Here is an 18,586-nt window from a genome sequence, read left to right on the forward strand (position 1 = left end):
CTTGGGGTGTGAGGAGGGTGAAAGAATAACCTTGATCCTGAGAACTTGGGAAGAGGTTTGAATCCCAGTTCCAACATTTAATCGTTCTGACTTTGGGGCGGTTGCTTAATCTCTCGGTGCCTTAATTTTCACCAGCTGTAAAATTGGCTAATAATAGGTCCTATAAAATAGTTAGGAAGAGTAGAAGAGAAACTCATAAAAAGAATTTAGCACAATGTCGGATATAGTGAGCTCTCAAAGTCAGTTATTATATCTTTGTAGTTGAGTACAGGTGGTAGAGTCAGAAACCTGGCTTTGAGACCCAGCGTGACTTATAAGCCATTGGACTTTGGGTAATTTATGTAACCTATCTAAGCCTTCAGTGACCTCCTATGTGGTGTCTAAGTAATAATGGTATCTACCTCATAGAGTTAAGAGGCATTAATAATAGTGAACCACATAAAACACAGTATCTGGCACATTGTAAGTGTTCTATAAACATTACCCACTGTTAGGCTATGCTAATGAGCTTAAACTTTAGTTTTGATGATTTGGGATCCACTGGAGCATTTTTCTTTTTTCCCTTAAAGAGTGGCAAGGTCATATTTGTATTTTAACTAGCATACTCTGGCAGCAGTTAGAAAGCATCCCGAGGGAGAATATTAGATCCAGTTAGGTCACAGATGTGATGAGGCCTTATCACTACAATGGCAGAAAGGATGGGGGTATATTTATTTATAGGGTTGAATCTGGTGATCGGCTGTGGCAGATGAGGTAGAAGGAAGCAGCAAGGAAGATGTCTATGTTTCTAACTTAGGTGGATGGCCATGGAACTCATTGAGATGGGGGGTGGAGGAGGAAGAATAGATTAGGGGAGAGTATGAATTCTATATTGAGACACGTTGCATTTAAGATGCCTAGGAGACATCTAGGTAGAGGTATCTGGTAGCGTGAAGCTTAGGGGAAAGGAAAGGCCTTATCTAGAGAGCTGAAAATTGATTGGCTCATTTAAAATATTTATTGAGCTTTTTTTTTGTGCCAGGAACTGTTCTAGGTAATGGAAAACTAGACAAAGTCCATGCCCTTATAGAGCTTTTATTTTGGTGGTGGAGAGTAAGCTAGTAAATAGTTGACTTTAGGTGGTAAGGGCTTTAAAGAATAATAAAGTAGGATTAAGAGCTATTGTGTGACAGTAGATGATTTGAGGAAATATGATAGCTGATGAAGTGGAATTCAGCATCATGTCCTTTGTAAGAAGGTAGGGGCAGCCCGTTGGCATATAACAGGTAGTTTAAGCAGTGAGTTTGGTGTCCAAATAAACTAAAAAACTAAATGCCATAGAGAGATACAAATGGTGTTGTGGAGAAAGACCAGGGAGTGATCACATCTGGTTGGAGGAATGATAAGAAAAAGGTTTCAGAATGTAGTACTATTTGAAATGAGCCTAGAAGGATGGTTAAAAATGGAAGTTACAGGTTTGCCTGAATGTAAAAGTAACTCATAGAAAGTTGGAAAACAGAATATTTTTAAAATTAAAAATAAGCCTTGGAGTTCCCGTAGTGGCTCAGTGGTTAACGAATCGGACTAGGAACCACGATGTTGCGGGTTTGATCCCTGGCCTTGCTCAGGGGTTCAGGATCCGGCGTTGCCGTGAGCTGTGGTGTAGGTCGCAGACGCGGCTCAGATCCCGAGTTGCTGTGGCTCTGGTGTAGGCCAGCGGCTACAGCTCCGATTCAACCCCTAGCCTGGGAACCTCCATATGCCACGGGAGCGGCCCAAGAAAAGGCAAAAAGATGAAAAAAAAAAAAAAAAAAAAGCCTTTATCCTAGCACTCAGAGATGATCTTTGTTAACTTGTGATGTATTTCCTTCCAGATAGTTATTTTAGCTAATAAATTTGAAATAATACTGTAAATACAGGTTTTTTTTTTGTCTTTTTTTTTAACCTAACATCTTACTGTGATTTTCCCATGTCTTTTGAAGTCGTGATATTTAGTGGTCAAATAATATTCCATCTTAGGGTTGTATCATAATTATTTAAACTAACATTTTATTGTCAAATACTTAAGACTATTTAAGGGTTTTGGGGTTTTTTTTGTTTGTTTTTTTGCTATTCTAAGTAATGCTATGAAGAAACATAATTGCATCTGTCTGTGGACATGGCTGTCTTCTCTCTCAAAAGCTTTTTCTTCACATATCTTCTCTACACTGATTCCCATCTTTGAGGAGTAAATCTTGTTGATTAACTGCACCTAAATTCCTTTAACAGAAATGGAGAAGTAGAAGCTGGGTAAGTAATGAGTCTAGTTTTAGATTTACTGATTTACGCCCTAAAGTGACAACAGGACAGCCATGTCCATAGACAGATGGAAATGTGTAACTAAAACTTAGGAGTTTTAGCCTTTTGTGGCTAGTGCTAAAAATTTAGGAGCATCAGTGGGTGTGGATGGTTCGTGAAGAAAAAAACAAGAGAAAAAAACCCAAAGATAATACCTTGGAGCAAAATAAGGGAGAAGGAGGAGGAAGGAAGGCAATCAGAGGTAAGAGACTCAACAAGGTGCAGCAAGAAGTACTTACAGAAAGAAGCGTGGGGAAGAGAGCGAGCAAATGGCATGACTTATTTGAAGCTTCTCCCTACCTCTCTCCCCTCCCAGATACTGTAGCACTTAGTTTATGTTACTCATCATGGTTGCCTCTCTCCCTTCTGAGATTCTGTAGCACTTAGTTTATGTTACTTATCATGGCATAACTATCTGTCATTCTCTAGACTTGGAACTTCTAAAGATCACAGACCTTGACTAATTGTATCATTGTATTTTTGGTACCCAACCCAACAGTTGGATCATAGTAGGTATTTGAAGTATCTTTGGAAAGGTCATCAGAAAGATGGAAGCAAAATGGTATAGCAGAAAAAGCCTGGGCTTTGGATTCAGACAGACCTGGGTTGACCAGTCCATTTTCTGCCACCTAATAGATAAGGCATCATCTAGCCCCTGCTAACCTCAGTTATTCTCATCATCTAACAATATTTATATTGCTACTTACAAAGCACTTTCATGAATATTGTTCACTTGATTCTCTTAACAACCCCATGAAGCAGATTCCCACTTTAGAAATAAGGAAATGGGCATTCCCATTGTGACACAGCAGAGACAAACCCGACTAGTATCCATGAGAATGCCGGTTTGATCCCTGGCCTCGCTCAGTAGGTCAGGGATCTGGTGTTGCTGTGAGCTGTGGTGTAGGTCAAAGACGTGGCTCGGATCCTGTGTGGCTGTGGCTATGGCCAGCAGCAGTAGCTCTGATTCGACCCCTAGCCTGGGAACTTGCATATGCCATGGGTGCAGTCCTAAAAAAGAGTAAAAAGAGTAAAAAAAAAACCAGAAATGAGGAAATGGGCTCTGAGTATTGACTTCTCCCAAGTTACATGGCTAGTAAGTAGCCAAGCTAGAATTTAAATTACCAGTTGTAGTGCTGTTCAGAAGAGAGAAGAGTGGTCATTTGAAAAGACAGAACAGAACATGAATTAAGGGAAGGTGTTTCTAGGATAGGGGAGGATGATTGCTAGAGTAAGGACTGGAAGAATGTGTATGGGGACAGGATTGGTAGCAAAAGTGGAATGGATAAGACATTACCTTGGTAAAGATAACATTAGCTCCTTAAAGACAAGAGCAGAGGAGAAAAGGTGAAGCTTCAGAGATTTTAAGGTAAAAAAAACCTTAAAAGACGAGAGGAGGGAAGGGGAAGCTACATTGGCTGGCCCTCAAGTGAGTGTGATGGTGGCATGGGATCCACAAAAGATGAACAAAAGCATAGGAGTTCCCGTCATGGCGCAGCAGAAACGAATCTGACTAGGAGCCATGAGGTTGCTGGTTCAATCCCTGGCCTCGCTCAGTGGGTTAAGGATCTGGTGTTGCCACAAGCTGTGGCGTAGGTCACAGATGTGGCTCAGATCTGGCATTGCTGTGACTGTGGTGTAGGTCAGTAGCTGCAGCTCCAATTCAACCCCTAGCCTGGGAACTTCCATATGCTGCAGGTGCAGCCCTAAAAGGAAAAAAAAAAAAAAAAAACAAACAAAAAAAAACAAAGGCCCAATAGAGTAACACAGAATTTACCCTGGATTATATATATTCTAAGGCCCTGTTTTTTTTTTTTTTTTTTTTTTTCCTGACGTAACATCCAGGAAAGAGGGTGGAGGTAGGAGTTGCACCAGAATTAAATGTACTCAAAGTTAAATGTTCTCAAGTGTTGTCTCTAATAGCATTCATGAACTAGGAATTGACCTGTATTGTATTTTACTCAGAAGGCCACCTGTGATGATGCTGTGACAGTTATTTGTAACATTACATAAAGTGCCCACTTGTTCATTAAAAGAAGGGCCTAAAAGTTTTTATAATAAGGAATATTTCCAGAGCAGTGGTTCTTGACTTCACGGGTCCTGGACCTCCTCAATAATTTGATTAAAACTACAAAAATCCCCCCCCCAAATGCATACATAGAATTCTGTACAAAATTTTAGGGAATTCAAGGACACTCCTCCCCCCCAAACTCTGTCCATGGACCTCAGATTAAGGACTCTAGGTTTGGGTGAACACCTGTAGAGGAGCATCTGATTCAGGCTGTCTAGGGTTCCATTCATAGGTATTTCAATACATTTCTCTTGGAAATTGTGGAGTTTTCCTTGACTCCTCTTTCCCTCAAGCCCTTAAATCCAGTAAATCAGTAAATCCTGTTTTACATTTTAAATATATCCACATCTCACCACCTCCCTATTTCAAGTCACTCTCAACCTGGATTGTAGCAATATCCTCTTAATTGATTTTCCTCTTTCCACCCTTGCCTCGCAGCCACCCCAACTCCACCGCAGTCTACATCATACAACAACCAGAATAGTCCACTAAAAAAAAGTTTTCATGTCATGTATTCGATTTTGAAGCTTCCAGTGGCTTTCTCTTCTCACTCAGAATATCATGACATTTGATATTTGGGGTCTTAATTGGCCTACAAGGTTCTCTGAAGTATGGCCCTGGCTATCTCTTTGATCTTATTTCCTATCATCCTTCATTCCACACCAGGCACACTGGCCTCCTTGTTATTTCTCAAATGTGTCAGGCCAGCACTCTCCCACCCCGGGACCTTCATGTTTTCTTTTCCCTCTTAGAACACTCTTGCATAGCTTCCTTCCTTATTTCCTTGAAGTCTTTGGTCAAACGTCACCTCTTCAGAGTAGTCTCTCCTGATCATCCCTACTTTCACACCATCACTCTCTCCACTTTACTATGCTCTTTGGTTCTTGATAGCACTTATCACCACCTGACTCTTCTTTCAAAAAGACTATTTCTTTTTGTCTGTCTTCTCACACTACAATGAAAGCTAGAGGAGAGCAAGGACTTGGTTGTATGCACTGTTGTTTCTCAAGCACTGAAAACAGTACCTGTCACACAATAAGTACTCAGTAAGTAGTTGTCCAGTGAATGAGAGATGACATACTAGAATGCATGGTGAAAAAGGCAGTCAAGGTGGATATGAGTCTTTATATTATACTAGGATGAGTCAGAAGAGCTGGAAATGTTTTGCTCAGAAGAAAAGATGACCATTTTTAGGCTGTTTCACAAGGAATTCCTGCATCAGTAGCAGGTAAATGACTCCTGAGATTCTATGATTATTTGAAGCTGTAATTCCCAAATGAACATTGTACAACACTAAGTACCCAGCCTAGTAAAGGTTGATGTTGTAAAGTTACTAAGGCACTCTGATCTTGAAAGACGATGGGAGGAATTGCTCAGATCAGGTTACTTATATTTTTCTAGCTTCAGAATATATTTCTCAGCCTCTACTGATCCCTTCCTTGCCTTGTAGTCGTGAGAACTACCTTGGTGGCAAATTCTGAGGTATAGAATCTGTGTTTTTGCCAAGTAGAAATCAGTGTACTTACTACCTGATCATTTACAAAGGTAAAATCGTATTGTGGCCTTCGTTTGAAGAAATACCACTTTATTTTTAAGTTCATGGGTAATGCTTTTCTGTGGAACAGATACAAGCAGAAGAAGGAGGTGGAACATAGGTTGTCAGCACTGAAATCTGCTGTGGAAAGTGGTCAAGCAGATGATGAACGTGTTCGTGAATATTACCTCCTTCATCTTCGAAGGTGGATTGGGATCAGCTTGGAAGAGATTGAGAGCATTGACCAGGAGATAATGATCCTGAGAGAAAAAGACTCTTCAAAAGAGGTAAGGCTGGCTGCTGCCTATATAGCTCAAAAAGCTACTGTCAGAGATTTGAATCTTCTACAGGAGAGTAACCAAATTAAAATCCTTTTAAGTTTCCATAAAATCATTGTCTTATTAGGATTAGTGGAGGAAGGCCAAGGGTTCACTAGGATAGCTTTCTCTCTAGTTTATATTAATTTTCTCCAGTGCTTGCTTGCTTTTTTTTTTTTTTTTTTTTTTTTTTGTCTTTTGTCTTTTTAGGGCAGCACCTGTGGCATATGGAGGTTCCCAGGCTAGGAGCCCAACAAGCTACAGCTGTTGGCCTGCTCCACATACACAGCAACACCAGATCTGAGCCACGTCTGCAACCTACACCACAGCTCACGGCAACGCCAGATCCTTAACCCACTGAGGGAGGCCAGGGATCAAACCTGAAACTTCATGGTTCCCAGTCAGATTCATTTCCACTGCACCACAATGGGAACTCCCTCAGTGCATTCTAACATTTGTAATTTTGTGACATGCCAGGAGGGAGGGAGGCATCTCAAGTGAAAATTGGTTTTGGTTGTGAGCAGTCATGATAGCCAAAGAAAGGCACAGGGAGGTAGGCCTTGAAAATCTGTGCTTGACTGTAATAAACAGAGGGAAAGGATGAGAATGAAGAAGAAAATTGGAACTGGAGACAAGAGAGAAAAAGACAGAGTTCCCACTGTGGCTATTCCCACTGGTAATGAACCCAGCTGGGATCCATGAGGACTCGGGTTCGATCCCTGGCCTCGCTCAGTGGGTTAAGGATCTGGTGTTGCCGTGAGCTGTTGGTGTAGGTTGCAGATGCAGCTCAGATCTTGCGTTGCTGTGGCTATAGTGTAGGCCAGCAGCTATAGCTCTAATTCAGCCCCTAGCCTGGGAACTTCCATATGCCATAGGTGCAACCCTAAAAAGGCCAAAAAAAAAAAAAGGGAAAGAAGATAAAAGACATGGAATGTGTTGAGGTTGGGGGAGGAACCAGAATTTAACCTTACACAGTGATGCACCATGCATCACCTAAATATCAGATGCAGGAAGGACATCTCTATGCACAAAATACTGGGCATGTTGGTAACGAAAACTTGGTGTAACACTGCTTTGGCTCTTTGAAGATTATAACCGTGTTTCAGAGCTGCTACTTCAAAATATTAGGCTCTGCTGCCACTTAGTTTTTGGTTCAGGATATAACATGAATTGAGTTGAATTTATCAGCTAGTCACAGGCATTTATTTAAGTCCTCAGAGAAACCTCTTGCTAATTTGATTTGTACTAATTAGCCCAGGAGCTTTTGCCTCAGGGTAACATCAACCTAGTTCCTGTTAAAGGATAAAAGAATGAACAATTAGTATTCTAAGGTCTTAAGGCCCCTTGAGCATATCTAGATGAGTGGTTTTCAAGCATTATGAGGCTGGACATTTCTGGATCTTCTTCTTTATTTCTGTTTTTTGTTTTTACGCTCTCTCATTGGGTACTGGAATTGGCTGTGGAAATGATGGAGTTTAGAACCAAGTGAACATACATTGATCATACATTGTTTTGGTATTCCCCTGGACAACTAAGTTTCCTTGAAAACATTTCTATACACCTATATATGAAAGCTCCTAACCCATTCTCCCTGCTTTGCATTTAGGAACATCCACTTCTAAAACATCCTAGGGTGCTCTTGACAATTATTAGCATAATTATATTGAACAGGGTTTTAGCAGAAGGGTCTTAATAATGTCACTTTGGGACTGAAGGCCAGGTGAGGAAAGGGGCTTCAAATTCAGCTCAGGGGATTTAGGTGGAACATGGAAGAAGGCTTTGGAATATTCCTTTTTGGAGGGGAGTATTTTAAAGTCAAGTAATTTTTCACTTCTGGTGAGATGATTCCTGAGAGAACTTTCTTTTCTTTCCTTTCCAGCAAGATACTTGGGCCTCCTGAAGAGAGCTAACCTCCACCATTAGTATTCTGCAAATATATTTTGGAGACTGATAAATAGGGAGTGAGTGAATTTTGAATCCAGGCCTTTTCAAGCACCTAAAGACTTAAAGAGCTTTCATAGTGGGGTGGGCAGAATGACCAGTACACTTCTGATAATTAATTTCCTTTTCAGGCATCAACTTCTCACTCATCTCGTCAGGATAAGCCTCCAATGAAACCGTTTGTTCTTACTCGGAACATGGCCCAAGCCAAGTAGGTAGTACTAAAAAGTGGATTGCCTTCGCAAGCCCAGTGCTTTTATGGTTCATTTGCAGTGCATGAATAACAGATAGAATGGGCATTGTTAAAAGGTCATGACTTCACCTGGGGAGGTTATGCTTTTAGGTTTGCTGAGGGAGAAATGCACAAGGCCAAGTTGGTAAAGCAAGAGATTTATTAAGGCATCTGAGGTGGACGGGCTAAGCTCAAGATGGTGCCAGTCCCGACTGTGAAGAGATGCTAGGCTTATAAAGGATCTGTGCCAGGAACAATGAAGGGGGAGGGTCAGGTCAAGGGAGGGGTAGGGGTTGAATCCCATGACATAGGGCAGTTAATCCTTGTAGGTGGTTAATCTATGCAAGCAGTTGTTCTCTGCAGGCCATTGTTTCTTGCTGCCCAGCTTGAGCATACACATTCCGGAAAAGGGTGTCCACAGCAGGTCTCCAAGGTGAACAGCCACATTTGGGGAGTTGGGGTGGGGTGGGAGTCTGTCACCATCCTCTGAGAACCTATCATTCCAGCCTTTTGTTATATGGGGATAGGTCCTCTCTTCTGTAGCTACTTCCTGCTGGCTAGGGGCAACAAGTACTGGGTGGCTGGTCATGGTAGGTTCCTACTATGGAGGATAGGAAGAAAAGAAAAGTAAGATTAAACAGGGGTTTGGGGAATAGGTTGGTATTGGTACTGCTGAAGGAGGAGCATTTCTCCAGTAGCTCTGTTAACCATAGTCTGGACTGTGTTAGTATGAAATTGATTAAGAGATGTATTAGACAGGGGCTAAGGAGTAATATTAAGAGAAGAGGAGTTCCCGTCGTGGCACAGTGGTTAGCGAATCCGACTAGGAACCATGAGGTTGCGGGTTCAGTCCCTGCCCTTGCTCAGTGGGTTAACGATCTGGTGTTGCTGTGAGCTGTGGTGTAGGTTGCAGATGTGGCTCAGATCCCGCGTTGCTGTGGCTCTGGCGTAGGCTGGTGGCTACAGCTCTGATTCAACCCCTAGCCTGGGAACCTCCATATGCTGTGGGAGCAGCCCAAGAAATAGCAAAAAGACAAAAAAAAAAAAAAAAATTTAAGAGAAGAATTATAAAGGGAGCTATGGGGGGAAGAAGTATATCTTTAAGAGGGGAGGAAAGTGAGGCAAATAGAGATGCCTAGGTTTCTAAGGCAGCATGTTCTCTAGCCCTCTGTATTATTTCTGTTAGCTTTTATTAAAACTTTCAGATTTTCTTCTACTCATGCTGTAGTATTGATATAAAAGCAGCAGGTTTCATTAAGTATTGCACAAGTGCCTCCTGCTTCAGCAGTTAGAATGTCTAGAGCTCTTCTATTTTGTAGGACTACATCTTCTAGGCTATTAAGAGATCTCTGTTGGTCTTCGAATGCCTTCACTGTGGCATTCCAGGACTATTGTAAGGTTAGAGAGATGTTCAAGATAGATCTTTCTAGTAAGGGAATCCCCATGAACCAGAAGAGGCTTCACCATATGGAGTGGCCTCCCCCTGGTTTTTCCAAAATGGGGTTGTCATGGGCATGATAGCCAAGTTCTGGTGGGCCTATTTTCCTTGTCTTTATTTTGTGTCTTGGTCTTTTTAGAGCATGTGCTAAGAATGACCCTAGATTAGGAATTAAATCTGAGGCAGCCATTTCATGAGGGTGTAGGATTTGAGCATTGGGTGCTGACCAGCATCTTGAAAGTTCTAGGTAGGCCATACTGCCACATAAGAAGTATCTAGTTCCTAATAAAGAGGGCTGTAGTAGAGACATTATATCTATGATCTGTAAAATACTGGTCTGGACACAGGACTGTATGGAGGCTACCTGTTTTTTGTTTTTTGTTTTTTTTTCCCTTGTTATCTTTTTATCTCTATTCTTCGAGGGTGCTGACAGAGAAGATTTCAATACAAAAGGTAAAAGAGGTTGTTTTGGAGCCCAGTTGAAGTAAAGGTTTCATTAGCCATGGATTTAGTGAGAGACTGTCTTGTTCGATCACTTAGCCCAAAGAGCATAGTGTGAGTGTTATTAAAGTTGAAGAGATTGTATTCATAATTTTTTTGGATATAATTTGGAAATTTTCCCCAGTGAAGTGTTACATTATGTCGCCTGCCAGGAGTATGGGGATCTATAGGTTCCATGTACCTGTAGTGGCACTGAGAGTTTGCGGTTGCAATAGGAAATGTTCAGGTTTCCTGGGGTAAGGACCAGGTATAGTTGGATATATGTTGGAAACAGAAAAAGGCCTAATGAGCCAAATGAGTAACTTCCCCTATCAGTTGAGAGACTCCTGGAAATTTATTTAAATCGGTCCTAAACAGCCAATCTTTTGGAAAAATGGAGGCCTTGTGGTAATTTAAAGTTAGGCTAAGAAGGATCTCTGGAGGTAGAGGAAAGGCCCATAAAACTATTGAGGACTCCTGAGAAGTTTTCGGACCAATCCAGCAATTGGTTAGGTTTGTAACCTGTGCTATAGACTGACAGTAAGGGTGAGGGGGTGATGAGACCCTCCAGAAGAGAACAGGTGTTGAAAGAGAAGTGTTATGGTTAGTAAGGTGGAAAAGGAAGGTTTGGGGATCTTATGCATTGGATAGTCTCTTGAGAAGGATCTAGAAGGTGTGTGATCCACCTCCATGGGTATTGGAAGTCTCCGTGTAGGAGTGATTCCCACAAAAAGGTAAGGATATGAATGCAAAGATTGAGAAGGGCAATGGCTAGTATGGACAGTCTTTGTAGATGGAGGAGATATGGGGTGTTAAGATTTAGGGGGAAACAGAATAGATAAGGACAATATGGTCTATTCATAGAGGACTGTTAATCTAGAGAGAAGGAGCTGTTTTCCCAATAAACGCTTGATGGAGGCAGTCTGAACAGGGAATTGTGTCACGGGGAAGAATGAGGAAGAGAAGAGAAAATGCCCAGATAAGAACTAAGATAATCAAGACCTTAGTAATTGGTCATGACCTGGTGGACAGAATGAGAGTATCGTAATGGAGCTCACCCATTAATTGATTCTTCTGGCATCTTGGTCAGCTGAAGTCAAGTAGGTCCGACTGGGTGGCTGTCACATTTTGGAAAGTTTGGGGACGTTGAATCCCACGATGTGCTGTTGGAGACCTATTTTAGCCTAGAGAAATGAAAACAAGTGGGGTATTTTCTTGTGAAAGCTCTTGTCTTTAATGCTCCTTCCTCTTTTTATACATCTTCATAGGAGTTTTACACAACTCCTCAGAAGATTCCTGAATAGGAGAGCAGGGGTGAAACAGACATAGGCTTTATTACTGAAGAGGCCTTTAAATAGTGCTATTTATGTTTACTTTTCTAAGTGTGATATGATTCTTGCAGAGTGTTTGGAGCTGGTTATCCAAGTCTGGCATCTATGACGGTAAATGATTGGTATGATCAGCATCGGAAACTTGGAGCACTACCAGATCAAGGAATAGCCAAGACTACAACAGGTATGAACGGGTGGGAGGAGAGTAGTTATACTTTTACACTACTGGTCCATAACTCTCTAGCAATTAAATTCAGAGCAAGTATTATTCTTTAGAAGCACAAGAAATCTGGACAAACATTCTGAGTAATATAGTCAATATTATATTTCATTTATTATTAAAATAAATAGCTGATGATTATGGGAGGATGGTGCTGTGTAGTTTTTTTTTTTTTTTTTCCTTTTTACCTGTGGCATATGGAAGTTCCCGGGGTTGAACCAGAGCTGCAGCTGCCAGCGTATGCCACAGTCATTGCAAAGTCAGATCAAAGCCACATCAGCGACATATGGCACAGCTTGCAACGCCAGATCCTTAACCCACTGAGCGAGGCCAGGATCAAACCTGCATCATCCTTACAAACATGTTTTTTGGTTCTTAACCCTCTGAGCCACAACAGGAACTCCAACAGCATAGTTTCTTAATCTCTCCAAATATCATGGCATAAAAACAAATTGAACAGCTAGATAGCAAAGCCAAAAATCCATGGATAGCATTTTCCGTTTTTGGTAACAGCAGAGTAGGTTGTATCAAGCCAACCCCTCCTCTAGATAACAATTAGAAACTGAATAGAATATAACAAAACAGCTACCTCAAGGTCCTGAGAGCAACCAAAGCAGACATAGGCTGTAGGGTCTTAAACACTTAGACGGGAATGGTACTTTGAACTTTTGGGGGCAGGGACTTTGGCTTACTGTTTTATTGGTATTCAACTTGGTGATCAGATCATGGTAGGTACTGGGAGGTGTCTTTGGGAGGGAAGGATGGAGCAGGTAGTCATTAGAGAGATAGAAGCAATATGGTGTAGCAGAACAATCATGGAGAGATCTGGAGTAACTAGTTAGTCCTACCACTTAATAGATAGGATATCATCTGGCTCCTCTGAGCCTGTTTTCCTTAGCTTATGTATTATCCCACTTGATCTTAAAAACCCCATGAAGCAGACATTCTTATCCCCATTTTAGGATGAAGAAATGGTGTCTGAGAACTGACTTACCCAAAGTCAACACAGCTAGAAAGTGGCCAAGCTAGGACTTTAATACAGGCCCTAAAGTTCTCAGTTCTAATGCTGTTTCCACTATAGTACAGAGAATAGAAGAATGGTCATTTGAAAGAGTCTCCTAGTATTTTATAGTTTTTCACCCATGGGCAGGCCGCAGTTGCTGTGAGCTGGAATAAGTATAACTTGTATAGAAACTTTTATTGGTTGAGGAGTGAGAGAACTGAGTATAGGGTGACTGTAGCGACTAAAGACTGGAAAGATGTCCCAGGAGAGAACCACAGACCCTAATTCTCTTTATAAACCCTGCCCAAATCTCTGGTAGACTACTAAGCTACACGTGCATAGGATAGACTCCAAATGAAAATTAGCTAAAATGAAAAATCAGTACTCTTTAGAGGAACAAAACAATTCAGAATCTCTACAACATACCATTCACAAAGTCTAGGATTCAAGCCTAAAACTACTATACATATAAAAACAAAGAAAGAAAATGTGATTTATACTCAAGAGGAAAAGCAATCAATGGAGACCAACTGCAAGATGACTCAGATATTAAAATTAGCAGACAAGGACTTTAAAGTAGCTTATTTCTATGCTTAAGGGCATGGGGGAAATATGCTTATAATGGATAAAAAGGTAGGATGTCTCAGAGAAGAAAAAACTATACACAAAAAATTCTGGAACTGAAAAATACAGTATGTGAAGGTTAAAAATCAAAACAGACTCAGAAAAGGGTACTTGCCACAGGAGAGGGAAGTTGGGGAGGTGAAATAGGTGAAGGGGGTTAATAGCTACAAACCTCTAGTTAGACAATAAATAAGCCATGGGGATGTAATACACAGCATAAGGAATACGGTCAATTATGTTGTAATAGCTTTGTGTGTGGACAAATGATTACTGGACTTATTGTGATGATCATTTCATAATGTATGCAAATATCAAACCATTTTAATAACCTGAAACTAACATAATATTGTATAGCAACTATATTTCAATTATTAAAAATTGGGGAAAAAAAGAACAATAGAAAAAAAACTTCAGGAGTTCCTGTTGTGGTTCACTGGTAACAAACCTGACTATAGTATCCATGAGGATGCAGGTTCAATCCTTGACCTCACTCAGTGGGTTAAGGATCCAGTGTTGCCATGAGCTCTGGAATGGGTTGCAGATGTGGCTCGGATCCCATGTTGCTGTGGCTGTGGTGTAGGCTGGCCTCTGCAGCTCCGATTTGACCCCTAGCCTGGGAATTTCCATATGCCATAGATGCAGCCTGAAAAAGAAAAAAAAAATAGATGAGCTTAATAGCAGATTGTCAATGACAGAAGAAAAGGTTGGTTAACTTAAAAATAGATCAGTACAAATTAAGCAATCTGAAAACAAAAAATAATGGAAAAAAATGAAGCGCCCCCATGACCTGTGGAATAATGTAAAAGAAGTCTACCGTATGTATAATCGGAATACCAGTAGGAGAGGAGAAAGAGAGAGAAGGGGCCATTAAAAATTATTTGAAGAAATGATGGCTGAAATTTTCCCAAAATCTGTGAACCACAAATTTAGAGATTCAGAAAACTAAGCAGGTTAAATACAAAGAAAAAACATATGCGCATCATAGTCAAATTGCTGAAGACACAGGAAAAAGAAAATCTTGAAAGCAGCCAGAGAGAAGTGCATACTACATATAGAAGAACAACAATATGAATTGTTGCTAACTTCCCACTTGAAACAGTGGGACCCAGAGGTAATGAAGCAGCGCCTCAAATACCCCATTTATAAGTGAGCAAAAGCAGGAGTTCCCATTGTGGTTCAGTGGGTTACAAACCCAACTAGTATCCATGAGTTTCTGGGTTCCATCTCTGGCCTCGCTCAGTGGGTTAAGGATCTGGTGTTGCCATGAGCTGTGGTGTAGGTTGCAGATGCAACTTGGATCCCACATTGCTGTGGCTGTGTTGTAGGCAGGCAGCTGCAGCTTCAATTCAACCACTACCCTGGGAACTTCCATATGCCACAGGTGCAGAAAGTGAGCAAAAGACCTTAATAGACACCTTACCAAAGAAGATTACACAGCGGGAAAATAATTATATGGAAAGATGCTCAACATCATATATCATTAGGGAATTGCACATTAAAACAACAGTGATCCCAGGACACCCCAGAAAGAATGGCCAAAATCCCAAAACACTGACAATACCAAATGCTGGCATGGATAATGGAGCAGCAGGAACTGTCATTCATTGCTTGTGGGAATGTAAAATGGTATAGACACTTTGAAAGACAGTTTATCAAAACTAAACATTCTCTTACCATATGATCCAGTAGTCATGGTCCTTGGTATTTACCCAAATGAGTTGAAAAGTTAGATCCACACAAAAACTGCACACAAATGTTTATAACAGCTTTATTTATAACTGCCAAAACTTGAAAGCAACCAAGATTCCTTCAATGAGCAAATGGATAAATAAACTGTAGTATATCCAAACAATGGAACAGTATTCATCGCTAAGAAGAAATGAGCTATCAAGACATAAAAAGACATGGAGGAACCTTAAACACATATTGCTAAGTGAAAGAAGCCAAACTGAAAAGGCTACAAGACTATATGATTCCAACTATTTGACATTCTGGAAATGGAAAAACTCCGGAGACAGTAAAAAGATCAGTGGTTGCCAGGGATTAGAGGAAAAGGAGGGCTTAGTAGGCAGAACACAGGATTTTTAGGGCAGGGAAACTGAGGTATGATGCTGTAATGGCGAATACATGTCAATATACATTTGCCCAAATTCATAGAATATACGGCATCAAGAGTGAACTATAATGTAGACTGTGGACTTTAGGTGATAATGGCGTATCAGTGTTAAGTTCATTGATTATAACAAATATAACACTGTGGTGCTGGATGTTAATAGTTGGGGGAGGCTGTGCCTGTGTAGGTTAGGGGGTATATAGGAACACTGTCTACTTCTCATTCAATTATGCTGTGTACCTAAAACTGCTCTAAGATAAAAAGTCTATTTTTAAAAATAATGCAAAGAGACAAAGCTATAAAGTCAGTGGAGAAATTAAAAGGGAAGGAGGCAAGAAAGAATGAACAAAGGAACAAAAACAGATGAGATGAACAGAAAACCAATTGCAGAATGGTAGATCCCAGTTCAGCCGTATCAGCTAGTTATATTAATGTAAACAGAATAAACTGCCAATAAATCAAAGGTTATCACACTCAACTGCACATTGTCTACAAGAGATGAATTTTATTTATTTTTTAATTGAAGTACAGTAAATCTACAATATTAACTTCAAGTGTAGAGCATAATAATTTATTATTTTTGCACATTATACTCCATTATGAGATTTCAAGTTATTACAAAATAATGACTGTCATTCCCTGTGCTATACAATATATCCTTGTTGCTTATCTGTATAGTAATTTGTATCCATTAATATTTGTATCTATTAATACTATACACCTAATTTGTCCCTCCCCACTTCTCTCTGCCTTCTTAGGTAACCACAAGTTTGTTTTCTCTGTGAGTCTGTTTCTGTTTTGCATATCCATTCATTTGTATTACTTTTTAGATTCCACATATAAGTGTTACCATACAGTATTTGTCTTCCTGTGTCTTATTTCACCAAGCATAATACCCTCTAGATCCATCCATGTTACTGCAAATTGCAGAATTTCATTTTTTCTTATTGCTGAGTAATAGTCCATTTTGTGTGTGAGTGTGTGTGTTGCGTGTGTGTGTATACTACATTTTCTTTATCCATTTGTCTATCGATGGGCACTTGGGTTGCTTCCATATCTTGGCTATTGTAAATAGTGCTGATATACACAGTGGGGTGCATGTATCTTTTCAAATTAGTGTTTTATTTTTTTCCAGACATATACCCAGATGTGGAATTGCTGAATCATATGGTAGTTCTATATTTAGTTTCTTGAGGAATCTCCATACTGTTTTGCATAATGGCTGCACCAATTTACATTCCTACCAATAGTGTATGACTATTCCCTTTTCTCCACATCTTCTCCAACATTTGTTATTTGTAGACTTTTTGATGATCACCATTCTAAAAGGTGTGAGGTGATACCTTGTGGTTTTGATTTGCATTTCTCTGATTAGTGATTTTGGTTGTCTTCTCATATGCCTGTTAGCCATCTGTATGTTTTCTTTGGAAACTGTCTCTTCAAGTCTTCTGCCCATTTTTGATTGAGTTGTTAATTTTTTAATAATGAATTAAATGAGCTGTTTATGTATTTTGGGTATTTACCCTTTGCTGGGCACATCATTTGTAAATATTTTCTCCCAATCTGTAGGTTGGCTTTTCATTTTGTTTCTGTTTTCCTTTGCTATGCAAAATCTTTTAAAGTTTAATTAGGTTCCATTTGTTTAGTTTTTGCTTTTTTTTTTTTTTTTTTTTTTTTTTTTGCTTTTTAAAAGGGGCTGCACTTGTGGCATATGGAAGTTCCCAGGCTAGGGGGCAGATTGGAGTTACAGCTGCTGGCCTACACCACCACCACAGCAATGCCAGATCCAAGCCACATCTGCGACCTACACTGCAGTTCACAGCAATGCTGGATCCTTAACCCACTGAACAAGGACAGGGATCAAACCCACATCCTCATAGATACTAGTTGGGCTTATTACTGCTCAGCCACAACAGGAACTTCCTAGTTTTGCTTTTATGTCTTTTGACTTAGGAGACAGATCCAAAACAAATCCTTCCACAATTTATGTCAGAAAGTGTTCTGTCTATATTCTTTTCCAGGAATATTATGGTTTTAGATCCTACATTTAGGTCTTTAAACCATTTTGAGTTTACTTTTTATATAGTGTGAGGGAGTGTTCTAATCTCATTGTTTTAAATGTATCTGTCCAATTTTCCCAGAACCACTTGTAGGTAGACTGTCTTTTCTGCATGTATATTCTTGCCTCCTTTGTCAAAGATTAAATGACCATGGGTGTGTGAGTCTATTTCTGGGCTCTCTGTTCTGTTCCATTAATCTATGTGTCTGTTTTTGTGCCACTACCATGCAGCTTTGATTACTATAGCTTTGTAGTATGGTCTGAAGTCTAGGAAGGTTACACCTCTGGAGTTATTCTTTTTTCTCAAGATTGCTTTGGCAATTCAGGGTCTTTTGTAGTTTCATATGAATTTGAGAGTTATTAAAAATATGGGTATTTTGATAGAGGTTGCATTAAACCTGTAGATTGCTTTGAGTAGTATGGCCATTTAACCATATTAATTCTTCAAGTCCAAGAGTATGGGATATCTTTCCATTTCTCTGAATCATCTTCAGTTTCCTTCATCAGTGTTTTATAGTTTTCAGAGTATAGTCTTTTGCCTTCTTGGTTAAGTTTATTCCTAAGTATTTTATTCTTTCTGATGTGATTTTAAACAGGATTTTTTTTAACTTTCTCTTTCTGACATTTTATTAGTATCATATAGAAACACAACAGATTTCTGTATGTTAACCTTGTATCTTACAAACTTGCCGAATTCATTTATTCTAATAGTTTTGGGGTAGAGACATTTGGGCTTTCTATGTTACAGCATCATGTCAGCTGCAACTAGTGACAGTTTTACCTCTTCCCTTCTAATTTGGGTACTTTTAATTTATTTTTCTTGTCTGATTGCTGTGACTAGGACTTCCAGTACTTTGTTGCATAGAGGTGGTGAGAGTGAACATCCTTATCTTGTTCCAGAAAGCAG

The 18,586-nt window shown here is 40.0% G+C and overlaps 1 protein-coding gene across 1 annotated transcript in view; it reads left to right on the plus strand.

The window, feature by feature from the left end:
- The window catches only part of IGBP1 (immunoglobulin binding protein 1), a 32,349-nt gene that overhangs the window by 3,054 nt on the left and 10,709 nt on the right, over positions 1-18,586 (plus strand). Inside the window, exons 3-5 of the mRNA XM_001927370.5 lie at positions 6,013-6,208; positions 8,311-8,390; positions 11,732-11,844. Of these exons, the coding sequence (XP_001927405.1) occupies positions 6,013-6,208; positions 8,311-8,390; positions 11,732-11,844 (389 nt within the window). The remainder of the gene's footprint in view (positions 1-6,012; positions 6,209-8,310; positions 8,391-11,731; positions 11,845-18,586) is intronic.

This window comes from Sus scrofa, chromosome X, assembly GCF_000003025.6.
Source record: "Sus scrofa isolate TJ Tabasco breed Duroc chromosome X, Sscrofa11.1, whole genome shotgun sequence".
In the NCBI taxonomy this organism is placed as follows: Eukaryota; Metazoa; Chordata; class Mammalia; order Artiodactyla; family Suidae; genus Sus; species Sus scrofa.